Source organism: Oppia nitens, unplaced genomic scaffold, assembly GCF_028296485.1.
Source record: "Oppia nitens isolate AA-2021 unplaced genomic scaffold, nextdenovo-longstitch-racon4-pilon3 scaffold6_pilon_pilon_pilon, whole genome shotgun sequence".
Taxonomy (NCBI): domain Eukaryota; kingdom Metazoa; phylum Arthropoda; class Arachnida; order Sarcoptiformes; family Oppiidae; genus Oppia; species Oppia nitens.
The window spans coordinates 6,082,750-6,103,414 of NW_026533250.1; the positions used below are offsets into that span (position 1 = coordinate 6,082,750).

The 20,665-nt window shown below is 20.2% G+C and overlaps 1 protein-coding gene across 1 annotated transcript in view; it reads left to right on the top strand.

The window, feature by feature from the left end:
- The first annotated feature begins 10,700 nt into the window (after nt 1-10,700).
- Nucleotides 10,701-20,665, top strand: part of LOC128962818 (follistatin-related protein 5-like) — a 39,119-nt gene continuing 29,154 nt past the window's right edge. Inside the window, exons 1-3 of the mRNA XM_054309219.1 lie at nt 10,701-10,787; nt 13,949-14,049; nt 19,327-19,664. Of these exons, the coding sequence (XP_054165194.1) occupies nt 10,701-10,787; nt 13,949-14,049; nt 19,327-19,664 (526 nt within the window). The remainder of the gene's footprint in view (nt 10,788-13,948; nt 14,050-19,326; nt 19,665-20,665) is intronic.

Genomic DNA, 20,665 nt, shown 5'->3' on the forward strand with positions numbered 1-20,665 from the left:
TGCATTTTACTAATAACTATAATAAATTTAGTTTTAGTATAAAAACTTATATACTGTATATACGGTATATTATATCTATTGTATACTAATATTAGATAATTAAAGTAATTTCTAACATATACTCCCAGAAATATATACAGTATATATCACTTAACCATTAATGGCTAATATAATAATATTAGTTGTGTGTAACTCCTACTATATAAATATATAACTTTATATTATTTATTATACTGTATATAGATTTGCTAAAAGCATAGACAAACTATTATAGCTAAATAAATGACTGATAATAATATAATATATAAAAAAAACCACAAAAAAATAAAACAATTGGACATTAATTGAATGCAATCAACGATAGGTTAATATAATGATTGGTTGTCCTATGTGTGTGTGTATGTATGTATGTGTGTGTATGTATGTGTGTGTATGTATGTGTGTGTATGTATGTGTGTGTATGTATGTGTGTTTATGTATGTGTGTGTATGTATGTGTGTGTATGTATGTGTGTATATATGTGTGTATGTATGTATGTGTGTATGCATGTGTGTGTATGTATGTGTGTGTAATGATAATAAAATCTTACATAAAAACTGATAGAAATTTGTAATAATATTTTTTTATATATATATGTGTGTCCATCCACTCATACACAAAACATATATACAATATACGGTATAATATAATTGTATATAATATAACACTTTACTTATTAGACCAAAAAAAACTTTATTATTAGTTGTTGTATCAAAACAATACAAATGGATTGTATTTATATATTGTTGGATATATTATTAGTGTTTTATTTTATGGTATATAATCTAATAAACTTATTGTGCAAATAGTTAACTAATTTTATTTTTTTTATAAGATATTAGTATTTTAAAAGCAATAATATAGTAATAATTAATTATTAAATATTATAAATAATAACAATTAATATTAGACTAATAATTATTATTATGTATTATTTAAATCTATTAATTTATTTTAATTAACTTAAGTTAAGTTAATTAAAATAAATAAAAATTAAATTTTGAAAATCATTTTTTTTAGTATTTTTTAGTATCTATCAAACGTATTGTTTTTATATATATACTATAAAAATACATTTTTATTTAATTCAATGTAATCTGTCTCAAAAAAAATATAAAAATAAAATCAAAATGTTTTCATACAAATTTTAAATATTTAGTTTTTTAGGCTTTAAGTTTCAAAATCAGAATGTTTAAATTATCTATTGAACTGAATAACTGATTACATAATAACTGATTTTGAAAACTTATTATTTTTTATTAATATTTAAGAATCTATAAAAAATATTTATATATTATTTATAGATATATTTTGCATATAAATAAAAAAAATTAGAAAATTATTTTTATAAATTAAATCAAAATAATTTTTTTCTTTTAGTTTTTTGTCAAACAGGTGCAGAATATTTGATAAGCAGATAATAAATATAAATATTTTATATATTTTTTTATTTATTTAATGTTTAATAATACAGATTTTTAATAGTTAGCAATAAATTTACATATTTTTATCAATATTTATATAAATATATTATATATGGATTTTCTCATATTATTTTAAATATATATTATTATACTATTATATACAATACACGACAATATACTACTAGAGTATTATTTTTTTTTTTATAAATAATACATTTTTTATTGTATTTATATGTCAATATTGATGTCAAAATAAACATTAATGTATTTAAAAAAAATTCATGTATAATATTCTCTAATATGTTTTTAAATATATATAAAATTATTTATATTCATATATAAAATATATTTATGCATTTTTATTGCCTAATTAATAAATAAACCAAAATATTTTATGATCACAATAAAATATACTTAAATATATTAATAAATAATATGTAATATAAAGTGTAATGACTGTATATACAGTATTATATATATGTCTATAAAAATATACTAAAATATTAAATATTTTATTTTGACATAATATTGTCGTTTTATATATATATATATATATATATATAATATTTTGTGACAAAACATCATTTAATCTGTATTTATATATATATATATAATAAAAAATATTGTACTATAATAAGGGATTAGTTTATAATATTATGTTTTGTATGTTATTTGTATGGATAATAATAATAATAATAATATGACAAACATTTTTATTATACATATATATATAAAAACAACATAAAATCTCTGTTAAATAATTAATATCTAATATATATATAATAAAAAAATATTTGTGTAAATCACATTTATATTGTACTGTATATATATATAAATTAAAACAAATTTACATAACATATACTACTAGTATTAAATATATATTAGTAATTTTATATAATAATAATAATAATTTTTGTTATGTATATTAGTATATATTAAATATTTTTTTCGACAATAATAATAATATTTATAACATATATATAGAAATATATTAAATATTTTTACATCAAAATTCATATGATTCAAAAAAAAAATATTATTATTATTATTATTGTTTGTGTAAATGTCATATCAATTGAACTAAAAAATAAAAAAAATTTATATTAAATATATTTAAAAGTTTATTTTTATCATAGAAAAAATAATAATAAATATTTAATCTAATTTTTTTTCACAATTGATAAATTACTGGAAAAAAAATATTTTAGGAAAATTTCAATATATTATTATTATTTAATACCGTAAATATTGATTAGTGTATATACTATATATATATATATATATATTTATAAAAAAATGTTAGCATTAATAGACAGCAGTTATTTAATGGTCAATCATATATATATATAGTCCAGTCATTCATCATTAGACAAGTTTATATACAGTATATGGTATTTATATATATAAAAAAAATATTATATTAAATCAGTAAATCATAATTTTTTTGCTGCTTTCTCTCAGTCACTATTTTTTTATTTTTTTTTGGTGGGTATATGTTTGATGTTTATAATATAATATATTAAAACCTGTCAAACATATTATAAAGTAAAATACAATCTATTAATATATATATATATATTCTGTATATTCAATCAGTAATATAATATATAGTTTACATATATTATATATAGCATAATAAATTAATTTTTATTAAAAATAAATTACTATATTTAAATACGACAACCAAACTAAAAATAATAAATGATAATTATAAATATAATATATATTATAAATTATATAATTTTAAAATTACATTGTTTTTATGGGCAATTTTTTTTAAAACAAAATTATCGTTAAATATAATTATTTTATTTTATTTTTGTAAAAAATACAGTAATAGTATCATAAATTATTATATAATTAATGTATATAAAATTTGCTTATTATTATTATTATTTTTTAAAGTATCATTATTATTATTACTACTATTGTAATAGTTTTATGTAGTGTAAAATGTTGTGTTTTTTAAATACAATACTAAGCTATTTAATTGCTAACAAAATAATATATATATATATACATATGATATATATATATATATATATATATATATATATATATATATATCTATATATAATTTATTTAATTTCTTATATATATTCCCAATGGGAGTCCCTATACGGCCCAACAAACAGATACACACAATGAGATCCTATTCCCCGTAGAGACTGATTTGTTTAGTATAGTATTAAAGTATTTAATATTTTTTATTTTAATTTTAATTTATATATATATATTGTATAATTAATTACTATTTTTTTATAATAATAGTATAATATCTACTATACAGTTACATAACATTTAAAATAAAACTAAAATAAATATTTTTTGTTGATTTATTAGTTAGATTAAAATATTATACAAAAAAAAATGTTTTTAATTTTAACTAAAATGATAATAATTTTTTTGTTGTTATAATAATCTATAGTTTTTATAGTCTATAGAGTACAATATATTATTTTTCTAACAATTTAAAACTTTAAAAAAATAATAAAATAAAATAATACCCTCTAATGTCTCACTGTTTTATATTAACTTAATTTTTTCGTTGTTATGTACAATAAAATGTTGTTTTTTGTATTGTCTAATAAACATATTGTATATAATATTTTATATTATAGTATTACAGTATATATATACGGTATATATAATATACAGTTTAACAAAATTAAAATAAAAAAATAAAATATAAGACAAAAATAAAACACAAAATCCCTTTTAGTCACTCATTTTAATAGACACTATACTATACTATCATTTAATGTATTATTGTTTAGAGAGTATATAACAACAAAAACAAAAAAAAGTTTTTATATTTTAATATATTATTATTTTTTATTTTCTTAATAATGTTTTAATATATGTGTCACAAACACACACACACACACACAYACACCAACACACACTTACATTTTACATACCAGTGCTCAGTGCCAATGGGTTTTTTAAGGCTCAAGTATGTAACAAAAAATAAATAGCATATTACTTGTTATTTTCTTATATATTATATTAAATTTGTTAGTTTTTTCTGTACAACAATTAATCAAATAACTGAATGAATGGATGACTGAAAACAAAAACAACAAAAAAAATTTACAGAATATTCTTTATATTATATAATATGTTATATAATATACTAAACAAAAAAACAAAATTTTTTTCATATATATATTTAAAACTATATTCTCTTATATTTTGATATTCAAAAAATAATAATAATATTGTTTATATATATTTATGTATTTTATTATATAAAATATTATAGATATTATGATTGTTATTATTATTATTAAAATGTATCATCATCAACATAAAATAAAATTATTTTTTTATGTTAGTTGATTGAAATACAGTACAAAAAAAAACTTTTAGTAAATTAAATTTTTTTTTGATACAATGCTATTTTCAATACAATTTATTTTTTTATTTTTTTTAATCAAACTCTCAATCAATTAAATTTTTAAATTGATTTGAATAGATTTTTTTTTGAGTGAAAAAAAATTATAATTAAATTATTAATTTTTTGAATATGTAGTTAGAAAAATATATCTAAAATTATATATATACTGTATAGCCTATTAACATATAATATAATATAGAAATTAAATGTTTAAAAAAAATTATAATCAGGGTTGATCAAAAAAAAAACAAAAATTGTTTTTTTCAAAATTTTACAGATATTTTTGTTGTTGATTTTATTTAAGTAGAAGTATAATAAAAAAAAGATTTAATAAAAATTAATTAATTATAATATTATTTTTAATTATCGCAAAAATATATATATATATATATATATCCATCTGTTTTAATTTGAGACAATAGAAAATCATATATTAAATTACAGTATATATATATATAGATATAAAAAAAATTATATACCTGTATATACATATCTATGTCATTAATATTATTAAATTTTTAAATATTAAAATACAATTTCTCTCTCTCTCTCTCTCTCTCTCTTTAATACTGTATTGTAATCTTTGTGTAAACATTTTGTCGACAATTTGAAATCTAAAGAAAAAAATTTATTTAAGATATACAGTATATCTAATAAAAAATACAATATATTTATTCAATTAAATTCTCTCTCTCTCTCTCTCTCTCTCTCTCTGTCTCCACTACTACTACTACCCCATTGATGCTCTTATAAAAACTATATTTAAAATAAAATTAATTAAAAAAAATCAAAAATATTTATTTCCTTTTCGATTAACTTTCCATAAAAAACTGATTACTTAAGAAATTCATATTATTTTTTGAATGTTTTGTAATAAATTATTATTTTAAAAATAACTAATTTATAACAGATGGCCACTGGTTTTTATTTAAAAAAAAAATTTATTATTACGGTATATATAAGTCGTTAACAACCAACCAATATATATATATATATATATAATTTAATCATTATATAAAAACTATAAATTAAAGTTAACAAATTATAAATAATAATTATTAAAAAATAATTATTATTAAGCAAACAAACAAAATAAAAGATGAAACGTTTTTTTCAATTGGTTTCAATGGTTATTGCAATCATTGCTTTCAGTTAGTTATTATTATTATTATTATTATTATTATTATTATATTATGTTATTATTTAATTTATTTATTTATTTATTAATTAAAATTAATTCAGTATCAAGCACAATTGATGGTAAACCAGATAGTTATCCTATTGAGTGGAATACTATGATTACTTATGGTTAAAATAAATTTCTATTACCTAGCTACTTTTAGTATTTATAAATATATAAGTAAATGTTAAACTTAATTATGTTTTTTGAATTATTTATTAATTTATTTATAAAAAAAATGTTTTGTTTATCTCTTATATATAAAAAGTTTGTTTTTTTTAATGTAAAAAAATAAAAAACTTGTTTATTGTTATTATAATTATGACTTATAAAATAAATTAATAAAAAAATAATTTAGTTTAAAATATACTCTATTTTTTAATTATTGTTATTATATTATTATTTAATTTTCAAATTAAAAATTATTATTAAATAACTAATATTATAATAATAATAATTATTAGTTATATTTTAAGTACAATTATTTAGATAACAAAAAATATATATAAGTATAATAATAGTTAATAATTATTTTAAATATTTAGTAAATTATTATTAATTTTATTTTAAAATAATTAAATTAAAAATAATTTTTTTATTTTAAAATCTAAACTTCCAGTACTTATCATCAGCTAATATGACAGATAGACAGACAGATAGATAGACAGAGAAATAATAGTAATAATAATAATGCTATTAATAATAATTGATAAGTTTTTTTTGTGTGTGTGATTACAAGTTCAGCAAAAAATAAAAAATATATATAATATATAAATTGTATTATTACAGTAATAATAATAATAAAAGCAATCATAATAATAAAATGAAATAAAAAAAATCAATTGATTGACGCAATAAATCAAACCAATAATGTATTGGGAAACACATCTAACATTATATATATATATATATATACTGTATATGTCTCTTATAACTTAAGTATTATTATATTATATATCTTTAAGTTATATAAGTTTTAGCAAAAAACATATTTTTTAGTAAATGAGTGCTTTTTTCGATGATTTCTCTCTCTCTCTCTCTCTCTCTCTCTCTCTCTCTCTCTCTCTCTCTCTCTCTCTCTCTCTCTCTCTCTCTTAAACATTAATCGACATATTTTTTATATCATATTATATATTGTGTTCAAATTATGTGTGTGTGTGTGTGTGTATGTGTGTGTGTGTGAGTATATGTGTGTGTGTGTGTATGTGTGTGTGTGTGTGTGTGTGTGTGTGTGTATGTGTGTSTGTGTGTATGTGTGTATGTGTGTATGTGTGTATGTGTGTATGTGTGTATGTGTGTATGTGTGTATGTGTGTATGTGTGTATGTGTGTATGTGTGTATGTGTGTATGTGTGTATGTGTGTATGTGTGTATGTGTGTATGTGTGTATGTGTGTATGTGTGTATGTGTGTATGTGTGTATGTGTGTATGTGTGTATGTGTGTATGTGTGTATGTGTGTATGTGTGTATGTGTGTATGTGTGTATGTGTGTATGTGTGTATGTGTGTATGTGTGTATGTGTGTATGTGTGTATGTGTGTATGTGTGTATGTGTGTATGTGTGTATGTGTGTATGTGTGTATGTGTGTATGTGTGTATGTGTGTATGTGTGTATGTGTGTATGTGTATGTGTGTGTGTGTATGTGTGTATGTGTGTGTGTAATGAAAACACAAATCAATTATATTAAAGCCTATGATAAATATGAGACAAATACCGTATATTACTGTATTGTATACACAAACCAAAAAAAATCATATCTTAAGAAATTGTATATCACATGAATGGTTAGGTATATAATAGTTTAGTTTAATAAATACTGTATACATAAATACAGTATATTATGTTATATATATATATATATATATATATATTATAGATATGTTTACAAAATAAATATATTGTATATATATATATATATAATAGTAAAAATTGTTGTTTTATGCCCACTTAACTAATGTATTATCTATTAATATAGTTTTTATTTTATTATATATAGTATTATATTTAATATAATATTTTATTATATCATATCAACCAACAACAAAAAATCCTAATTAAATGTATATAATATTATATTTCAACATGGTCTAATATATTTTTAAAAAAATATATATACACTATACTATACTATACACTATTATTAGCTTAATTAACTAATGATGTAAACAAAACAATAAAAAAAATACTTCAAATTAAATTTTAATTAACATTTATACACTTAGATTATAATTATATATACAGTATATACAAAAAAAACAATGACTAACATTAATGAAACAAATAAATAGTATAAACAGTATTTAAAAGATTAGTTAAATTTATTTTTTTTAAATACTGTATAATAGTTTCAATGTATTGTTTGCCTAAATAATTATTTTGTAGGTATTATTATTATTATTATATCATACTATGTATTGATATATATATAAAAAAGTTTAAACTATTTATAAATTATATAAATATATATAATAATACTGTATTGTAATCTCTGTGTAAACATTTTTGTCGACAATTTGAACCCCAAAGAAAAAAATTTATATAACATTTACAGTATATATATATATATATATATATATCTAATAAAAATACAATATATTTATTCTCTCTCTCTCTCTCTCTCTCTCTCTCTCTCTCTCTCTCTCTCTCTCTCTCTCTCTCTCTCTCTCTCTCTCTCTCTCTATTATATTGCTATATATTGACTGAGGTTTTTATTGCAGTGAATGTATCACCAAATTAGTTGATAATGTGTTTGTTTGTCAGTGTCAGTCATAGCAAGCACAGGGATCTTATGTAATATCTGATGTAAAAAAAATACAATTGACATTGTTGTGCACTCCCCTGCCAGCTAACCCCCCCCCATTAACCATACCCACCCACCCCCATACCATACATTTGAATTGTATTGCAAAATGAAAATCTCGTCCAAACAAATAGGGTTAAAGTCTCTCTCTCTCTCTCTCTCTCTCTCTCTCTCTCTCTCTCTCTCTCTCTCACTCACTCACTCACTCACTCACTCACTCATCACTGTCTTTGTCTAAGTGTGTGTGTGTTTGAATATAATAGGTTTGAGAGAACAGTTAGATTTTTTTTCGTTTTGTTTGTTTGTTTGGTTAGTTGTGATGAATAAGAAAAGACTTACAAGTTTTCCAGTTATATACAGTATATATATATATATATATATTTAAAAAAAACTACACTATTGTCTCCCTAAGCTGTGAATATGCAGTGTTAATGGTAAATGGTATCGACTATTCTCTATATATTCTATCTGTATGTAGTAGAGTATCTACAGTCAAAAAACTACCAGTGCTTGTGCTTTGAGAACATACAGTATAMACACATTCAAAGATATCGATCCGATAGTAGTAGTAGTATTGGTGGTAGTGGTAGTGATGCTCATTATATTCATAGGGAAAAACTGTAGTCACACATACATACATATACACACACACACACACACACACACACACACATACATACATACATACATACACACACACACACACACACACACACACACACATACATACATACATACATACATACAAAACTAACGGTGCTTTTAGATAGAGACTGTGCACTAGCGAGTCGTTGTTGGTTACCATATAAACTACCACTGAGTTGGTCTCTCTCTCGGTATATCATATAAAATGTGTATATGGATTTCCAGAGAGAGAGAGAGAGAGAGAGAGAGAGAGAGAGAGAGAGAGAGAGAGAGAGAGAGAGAGAGAGAGAGAGAGAGATAACTGTGCTGAATATATAGATATATATACAGTAGATGTGTTGTCTAAAACACAAATAGTCTGTATCAGCACTTGGATGTGATTGTGTGTGTATGTCTCACTCTGATCTCTCTCTGTATGTATACATATATGCATGTGTGTGATTGTTTGTTTTAACCTACCAGTGCCCAGCAGTGTGATGGTCAGCAGCAGCAGTCAGTGATACACAATAATAATAATGGCAATAGTGATCAACTAATTGTTTGGTTACCCCCATCACTATCTTTAAGTGCCGATCCAAGTGCTGTATATATATATAAAAAAAAATATTTCTCAAAAAAAATAGATACCATTCCTCTCTCTCATAACATCAATAAAATAAAATCAAAAAAACCTATTGATGTGAGCACTCGGATGATCATAACATAGATGTGCTTCAAATAGATTTTATTCAGTATAATAATAACGACAACAACAACACCGATAATAATAATAATAATAACAATATTATTATTGCTATTATTGCCAACAATAAGATATTATTGAAGATATTGAACATACAGTGAGAGAGAGAGAGAGAGAGAGAGAGAGAGAGAGAAAGAGAGTATATATAATCCTTTATTGCCTTTTTTCTGGCCTCTCTCTCTCAATATGTGTGTCTATTATAGCTAAAATCCGGTAGATTTGCTATAGTTGTTGTTGTAGTACATCCCGGTGCCAGAGATCACTAACTAGTTATTATTATTATTATTATTGGTCAACACTTACAACAACAACAATTATATACAGTATATCTATATTTAATATAAAGAATATTCTGTATAAACAAAATCATATAAATCTAGTCATTATAAACCAGTGTTTATTTTTGTTGTTGGTTATATATTAGTGTATTATTATTATTAAATATATAATAATAATATGAGTTATAAATATATGAATCCCTGTGCTCTGACATCACTACTACTTATAGTAGTAGTAGTGTTGTCATCGGTTTTAATTGATTTCAGTCATCAATCAAAGGTATGGTTTTATTCAATAATTTTGCAATTTTATCAATTATTTTCAATACTAATAATTTTTTTTTGTAACTAATTAGCTGATAGAGTGATAGCTTAAATGATTTTTTTTTTGTTATTTCATTGTATGATTAAATGCCTATTAAATCCCATCAACAAAAAAAATAAAATACTAAATACTAAAACCAGTGATCAATTTGCTAAGCAATTTGTAGGTTTCAATTGGCTTTAACTTTAACTATTCAATCATCAGATTTTTTTGTTAGTATAATACTGTAGTAGTAGTAGTAGTGTCTAATAATTTAGTTAGACTTTATCATTAATATTATAATCAGTTAGTGTGTGTGTGTGTGTGTGTGTGTATGTATGTGTTTGAATAGCCAAAATCAATGATGATTAAAAGTTATACACACTTTTGTAGGCCAATCCCCCGCCTAACCTAACCATCCGATTCAATAGAAACCCTAAATATAAGAGACTTATAAGCTCTCTCTCTCTCTCTCTCTCTCTCTCTCTCTCTCTCTCTCTCTCTYTCTCTCTYTCTCTCTCTYTCTCTCTCTYTCTCTCTYTCTCAATGTATTATAAATGTCAGTATCTTTTTATTTTATTTTTTTTGTGTATCTATTGATATATTTGAATACAATTTGGTATCCATTAGTGACTAATTTCCAGTCATTAATATATATTGCTATATATATATATATATTATATGCTATTTATATATCGATATTATATTATTATATGTACTACTAGTGTATGACTAATCACTGAGACATTTACTATTTAGTATTAGTATATTTATAGTATTATTATTATTATTATTACTATTAGATGAATTGATATTTGAATAATTTAATGATTAATGTATAATATTTTATTTACAATTGCTTATATAAATGTCAATATATATTAATTAATTATATTTAATTTTAATACTACAGTAATAATAATACTATAATAATCATAAAAATAATGCAAATATATTCAATATATATTTATTAGATTGAATAGTATAGTAAAGTAAAATAATGGCGTCCATAAATTAAATTGTATGAATAATTTAATATATATTTTATATTATTTAATAATATATATATATATAAAGACAACAAATCCTATATAATTAGCCAAAAATTTTCGAAAAATTTTAATTAAAGCATTTAAACTAAACAAAACAAAAACAAAACAAAATAATTATATAATTAGATAAATACTTAGCAATGTATGTGTGTCTATAAATATTACTGTTTATTATATACTAATAGCCCTTATATATATATATARTTTACAAAAATTTTAAATAATTGTTTTTAATATATGTATTTAAATTTAATTTATTAGAGAGAAAGARAGARAGARAGAGAGAGAGAGAGAGTTTTGTTATATTTTTCAGAAACTTTCATTTAAAAGATATTAATTAATTTCTATACAATATATTTCTATACAGTATATACTATATATATATATATATAGTATATACTGTACATTAGATTAGTTGTATCTTAAAAACTAATTAGTTTTCATTAAACAGTATAGTATAGTGTAATACTAAACAGTATAAGTAGTAATATATATATATATATAAAAGTAAACTCATTGTTGAAACTAATTGATGCATTTAAATGTTTGTAATTTATTTACTATTATTATTATTATCTACTACTGTAACTACTATTACTATTATTATTATTATTTTAATTTGACATAGTTGAATTATTGAAAAAAATTTGCATTTTTTCCATATACTGTACATTATTTGATATAAATACTAATAAATATACAATACTTTATTATTATTACTATTATTATTGTAATATTATGTATGATTAAAGCAGTGCACACTTACACTACACTACATTGTATAGCAATTTAATTTAAAATTCAATGTGTTTTTCATATATATATATATAAAGTATATTTATGATATTTTTATAAAAATAAGATTATATATTATATATAATAAACAATTTATTTTATTTTAGACTTTAATATTTTATCTCAAAAATTTTATATCAAAAATATTTTTTTTCTACCATAACATTAAACAGTATATATATATATATTAAAAATAATAAATAATATTAAATTTATATATATATATATAGAGCAGTGTATATAAAAATAATAATTTATATGAAAATAATATAATGTTAAGGAATTTTCATATTTATCATTGAAATAGTTTAAAAAAAAATACTATTTGTGTGTAATTTATTTTTATTTATTATTTATTAATTTTATTTATTTAGTGATGACTAGTAAAAGAGATATAAACTGTATAATAATAATAATAATATAATATATTTTTTATCAGTGAAAATGTTGGCACTAAATAAAAATAAATAAAATAATTTTCAGATTATATTTTTATATTATTAAAACAATAAATATATATCAAAAAATATATATATATATTGTAATTCAAAACATAAACTTGATATAATTTTTTTATAGTTTATAAAATATATACAATATTATTATTATTATTAATATTATTACTAATGAAAATAATAATAATAATAATAATAATAAAATTACTTTTTCTGTACTATAAATATAATATAAATTATTGATTTTAGTTTTTTGTTGTTGTAAACGAAATATTTTTGCAATCATATGATGATAATAGTTATAATAATAATAATAATAATAATATAATATTGAGAGAAAATGTATGAAAAATATATAATATATAATAATAATAATGGTTTCTAATTTATATAAATGTTTCAGTGATTTATTATATATACACACAATATATTTATATATTAATGTATAGATATTATATATACAGTATATACTGTATATAGATTGATAAATATATTGATATATACTTTAATATATTATTATATATAAATATAATATTATTTTTATGTTGATAACGTATTTTTTGTTGTTGGTATATTGTTGGCTATATGTGTGGTCATTATTATTATGATTATAGCCATTACTAATATATATATATATATATAATATTATTTGAAATGATTATACTATATATATATATAATATTTTTCTCCTATTATATTATTTATTAGTTTTTTTTCGTTATATTACAATATTGTTTTCAATTTTTTATATCTCTATCTTTATATCACTATATATTTAATTTTACATTTTTTTTCTGACCTCCCTGTGCTCTCTATCTATCTATCTTTTCAATAGCATCACCGATATTCATGTCCAGTGGTCCAGAAGTGTCCAATACATAAGCATAAGGTGTGCGGAACTGATGGCAAACTATACGACTCGAGATGTCATTTAAGGTATGGGTTATCCTATTATTACTATTATTATTATTATTATTGAATATAAAATTATTTTTTTTAGGTAAAAATGTTGTTATCATTATATTAGGTGTGTGTGTGTGTGTGTGTGTGTGTGTGTGCTATGAAATCAATAATTTTATAGCAATTTTTATTGTTTATATTATATATATATATATATATATATATATGTTGTGAGGTATCATAAAATTATTAATTTTTTATTGAGGAAATAAAATAAGAAATTTTTGATTTTATTATTTTTTATATTATATATTATATATTTCACTGCAAAATGTATATACGTTTTAAATATGATATTTAATTTGTTGATAAATATTTTTTTAAAACCTTTTTTTTAACTAAATGCTTGTTTTTTATATTTATAGAAATTTATAAGTTATATATATATATATAATGATAAGAAAATTATTATTTATTTATTTTTTTATTATTAAATTATCTTTAGAAAAAATTATATTTATGTATTGAATATATATTTTTTTAAAGAAATATATTAAATTACATTAAAAAAAACATAAATATTGATTAATTTTGAAATCCATATATATATATAAATAATATTTAATGAAAATTTTATTTCTAAATATAAAGTAAAAAAAATATTATTTCTATAATAGAAAATATATCTATTTCTATATAAAAAAAACTAAAAGAAAACTATAATTTTTATTTCAAAAAAAAAATTATTTTCATTACTATTATTATTGATTTTATATATCGATAGTACAGTATATACTGTATATATATATAAAGATATATAATATTGTGAATACATTAGTAAAATAAATAGGACATACATTTTTTTGAAGACATTAGTAAATACTGATATTATATAAATATATATATATATATATAATATATATATAAGCCTATATATATATACAGTATATAGATATTTATATAAAGTTATATATCAAGTGTGTGACTGTATAGCATTATATATTTAGGCTTATATTTAGTACATATCCACACAAACACATATAAAAAAAATAAATATTATTTGAGGTTTATTATAAATGTGTGTTTATATATATATATATTGATATATTATAATATATATATATTATCAGTAACATTGATGTTTAATGTAATACAAGTGGTATCAATATATTATATACAGATATATATATACAGTACATACCGTATATCTTGGATGGCATACCAGTGCTTAAAGATTATATTTAATATACACACACATACACAGTGTCTTATAGTAATATTTTTTTGGGGGCATAAGTTTATATAATAATAATATCAAATATATACAGTATATGCTGTATATACTGTATAATCATATATCCTGTATATATCTATTATATATATATATATATGATTTAATATATTCAGCGCTCAAAATATGTTTTATATATTATATATATATACTGTATATATAAGTTATAGTGAATAGTATGTGATATTTATTAATTCAAAGCAACAAAAAATACATTTACTTTTTTTATATATAATTTTGATTTTAGATTTGAATTTTAATGCATAAAAATATTGTAATAATAATAATAATAATAATACTTATGTTTTTTAGTTTATTGCATATACTATGTGTGTGTGTATATACTGTACTCTATATATGTTATAGAAAAATAATATTTTATAATATTTATTAATATTAAATAAATTGATAGCATTTACCATTTATATACTATTTTGGGAAATATATATACAGTATATAATATATTTTGTTTCATTATATATACAGTATATACTATACTACTAAAAATATAATATTATTGCAATACTTAATATGTATTATTTTTTTTCGAGAGGATAGAAATCAAATTTTCTTTTAGTTTTTTATATGTCAGTAAAAAAAGTAATTTAAATATGATTTTATCTGATAAAAAAATATTTTAACATTGAATTAGTTATTTTATATCATATATATATATATAGTGTATTATAGTATACAATATACAGTATATTATAGATTCTGTAATATTCTGCACATATTTTTTTAGACATTAAATCCATACAAGAATTTATCACAAATTATATTAAACTTTATATATATATATATATAATATAATATATAAAAGTATAAATTTATTCACACACACACACAAAATAATAATAAATTTTGTATCAAATTATAAATATATAAACTTATATAAAGTATTTTTCCTAATAGTATGATAATGATAGTCAACCCTTACATTAGTTTATGTAACGATAATCGACACTAATATCCTATATATATATGTATATGTATTATCAATATATATATATATAATATTTAGCATAACTTTCCTCTACTAATTTTTAATGACATGACTGAGAGCACACACACACACACACACATACATACACACACCGACACACTTGAACCGGTACTTTACAACAAATAAAGAGTCATTAATTAGATATAATTTTTTGATAGATTCCTGTATTTTGCCTAAAGTGACAGCCAGTCAACCACCAGTGCCAGTGCCAGTGTGTGTGTGTGTGTGTGTGTGTGCAGTGATACCAGTGCTTTATATGATATATATACTGTGTGTGTATATATATATATCTATGCTGGAAATACACATAGGAATACATGGAAAAAAATATATATTTCTAGATTGTATATAATTTGTAATACATATTACATAGTATAATGTAATGTTAGTAACCTAACCAACCCTACCATCTCAATGTACAGTACACACTGTATACAGTGTATATAAGCTGATGATGTATCACCATATGGACTGATACATACAGTACATTATCAATAAGCAAACATAAATTATACATTAAAAATCCTTTACATAAAAATATATATAAATGTATTTTTTGTTGTTGGTATAGATATATATAGTATATATATATATATATATTATATATTTAATTGAAATTTTGTGTAATCTTATAAATTATTGATATATATAACAAAAATATATAACAAATATATATAGATATATAACAAAAAATAGTTGAACCGATAGATATAAAATTTATAAATGTTTAATTTATAAATAAATATAATATATATTTATCTATATATAGTATAATATATCTAAAAATTTTTAATATTAAATATATTTAAAAGAAAATTTTACAATTTTATTTTTTTACAAAAAAAAATAATTTATTTATCTTTATATTTTTTCTATACTACATATAGAGAAAAAAAATTCTTTTAAAAATATTATTATTAAATAAAAATATTTTTTTATTTTATTTTATTTTTTTTTGCTCATTTTGACCATAGATTGTCAACTTTTCAATTTTTAAACACATAGACATAATAATAGGAAAAAAGCTACCAGTGCTCAATTCAATAGATATATATATATATTGAATATATACTATACAATAGACACTTGTGTTTTGCCCATATATTTGTGGACACAAAAGCAAGCAAATAATATATATATATATATATATATATATATATATATATATATATATATATATATATATATATATATATATATATATATATATATATATATATATATATATATATATATATATATATATATATATATAAAAATCGCTAAAAATTCGTCTCTTGAGATATACTGTACTCTCTCTCTCTCTCTCTCTCTCTCTCTCTCTCTCTCTCTATATATATATATATATATATATATATATATATATATATATATATATAGTGAAATGTTTTGACAGTAACAACAAAAATAAAATGAGATCAAAAATAATAATACAAACAACAAAAAAAACATTGCGATTAAGTTTTTAATGTTTAAGAATTGTTTAGGCAGTGAGTCAGTGAAAGTCATTATAAAAAAAGCTAAACAAAAAAAACTAATAGAGAGAAAAATAAAACAATATATATATATACAATATATATATACCCGACTTTAACTCCCTAAGCGTCAGTGTGTATGTATGTGTGTGTATGTGTGTTTGTATGTGTGTGTATGTGTATGTGTGTGTGTGTGTGTGTGTGTGTGTGTGTGTTTGTATGTGTCTGTATGTATGTATATGTGTTAATGTATGTGTGTGTATGTGTGTGTATGTATGTGTGTATGAATGTGTGTATGTCATAAAAAATAGCAAATCATGACTTACATAACAACAACAATATACTAGAATTAATATAATATATATTTTTCTAAATACACATTTAAAATGATAAATTAGTCAACTGGGGTTATAAAAATAAATAATATATATAAAAAAATACTGTACATAATATTATCATGCTAATTTTAATATATATATATAAACATATTTGATGATATATTATATAAATTTTATATAATATTATTTTTTATATATGTTTTTATATATGTAATATTCATGCAGTGATATGAAAATATATAATATTATATATATATAAAAATGCACTTAAAATATATTTATGATAGCACTTTATTAGGGCGTTATCTCTTTTATATATTGTATATATATATATATATATATTGATATATTAAATATATATATATATATTGATATATTAAATATATATATATATATATTAAATATATGTGTGTTATATAATAAACGATGATGTGTTAAATAATGTTTTATTTTTTTAATTTTTTTTAAATAAATATATATAATATATTCTATATTATTATCATTATCAAAAAAACTAGTAATTATCAATTCAAAACATATAAGCTATCAATTTGCTATCTATAAATTTATACAATTCAATTTCAAATTTTTTTTATCTAATGCCATAATAATAATAATACAATTACATACAGGTTTCATATATATATATATATAAATGTTATTTGAGATACTAGTGCTCTACACACACAAACACATACATACACACATATACACACACATACACACATACACACATACACACACATATACACACATACACACATACACACACATACACACACATACACACACATACACACATACACACACATACAAAATCAATGCAATGATTATAGTTAGAGATAATATACAATATAATATTTTTTTATCATCACATTTGAGTGTCTCTCATAAAAAATTTTTTTTTGTGTCCTATTATTGTATTATATTTGAAAAGTCCTATTATTTTACGGTTATACAGTACAACAATACTACTAGTAGTACTACTATTACTGATAACAACATAATACAATAATAATACTAATAATAATTGCTTTAATACAATAATATCTAGTAGTATCCTAATTGACTGATACACTAAATATATATATATGTGTACAATATATGTATAGAAAAATATATATCATATACAATATATATACTTATATAATATATTTAATGTCTAACCCCTACCACTCCACTACCCCCTCCCAATCTAAACAGGAAAATAGCATGCGAAACTGGGAAAGCCGTTAGAGCTGCCCATCCCGATCGGTGTACCACTAGTATCGATGATGATGATGATGATGATGGGGACAGGGATGTAGTGGTGATGGACAGTACCGACATCAATAACAACCACAACAACAAAATTAATGATGACAACACTGATACTGCCGGCACCTATACTACACCACAAGCACCGGCACCACTAGTAGATGATGACTCACTACTTAACAACAATGAGGACAATACATACAATAATAATAATAATAACGGCGCCGATGATGACTGTCTGCCCAAACAGTATGATCTGATGAAACAACAACTTCTACAGAAAAGTATGAATTTATTTTGGATTTTATTTATTTTATTTTATTTTTTTGTATTTTATTTGTTTTGGGTTTTTTTGTGTGCTATTAAATTAATAATAATATCCATTAGTTTTTTTTATTATTATTGCAGTTATTAGTAGTAATATTAATGTCATTTTATTTTATATATAAATTACTAAAATAAATATATAGAATATTCTGTGATTTATTTTTTTCAATTTTATGTGTTTCATTAATTTTAATACGATATATACAGTATATAGTATATAAACACTAATTGCATTAAATATTATATCAATATATGTATAAAAATCTTCATTATTTTAAATTAACCTTTAATTAAGTTTTTTTGGGGTTAATTATTAACTGTCACAAAATTATAGTATGATTTAGTATATATATATATATATATACCGTATAAAGTTATAATTAAAACATATTAAAGTATATTTTATACTTTATCTAAGCTAGCATTATATATACAGTATTATATAAATATATATGACTGTATGTGTGTGTATGACTGTATATATATGTGTGTGTATGACTGTATGTATATATGTGTGTGTGTATGACTGTATGTGTGTGTGTTTGTGTGTGTATGACTGTATGTATATGTGTGTGTGTGTATGATTGTATGTGTGTGTGTGTGTGTGTGTGTGTGTGTGTGTGACTGTATGTATATGTGTGTGTGTGTATGACTCTATGTGTGTGTGTGTGTGTGTGTGTGACTGTATGTGTGTATAATATATATATATATATATATCTGTCCATTGGTTGCCATCTAATCCATGGGTAAACGATTGCTTTACCGGTTTACTTACGGAACATTACATCGAAAATAAATAAATATATAAAAAATAAAAAGCAACTAAAACTAAAACTAAAAACTAAAATAAAAACTAAATGTTTTTTATATATATATGTACCGTAAAAATAAAATGTTAAATAATATGAATTTTATGGGCCCATAGTTTTCAATGTTGAGAGAGAGATAGGAATGGGAG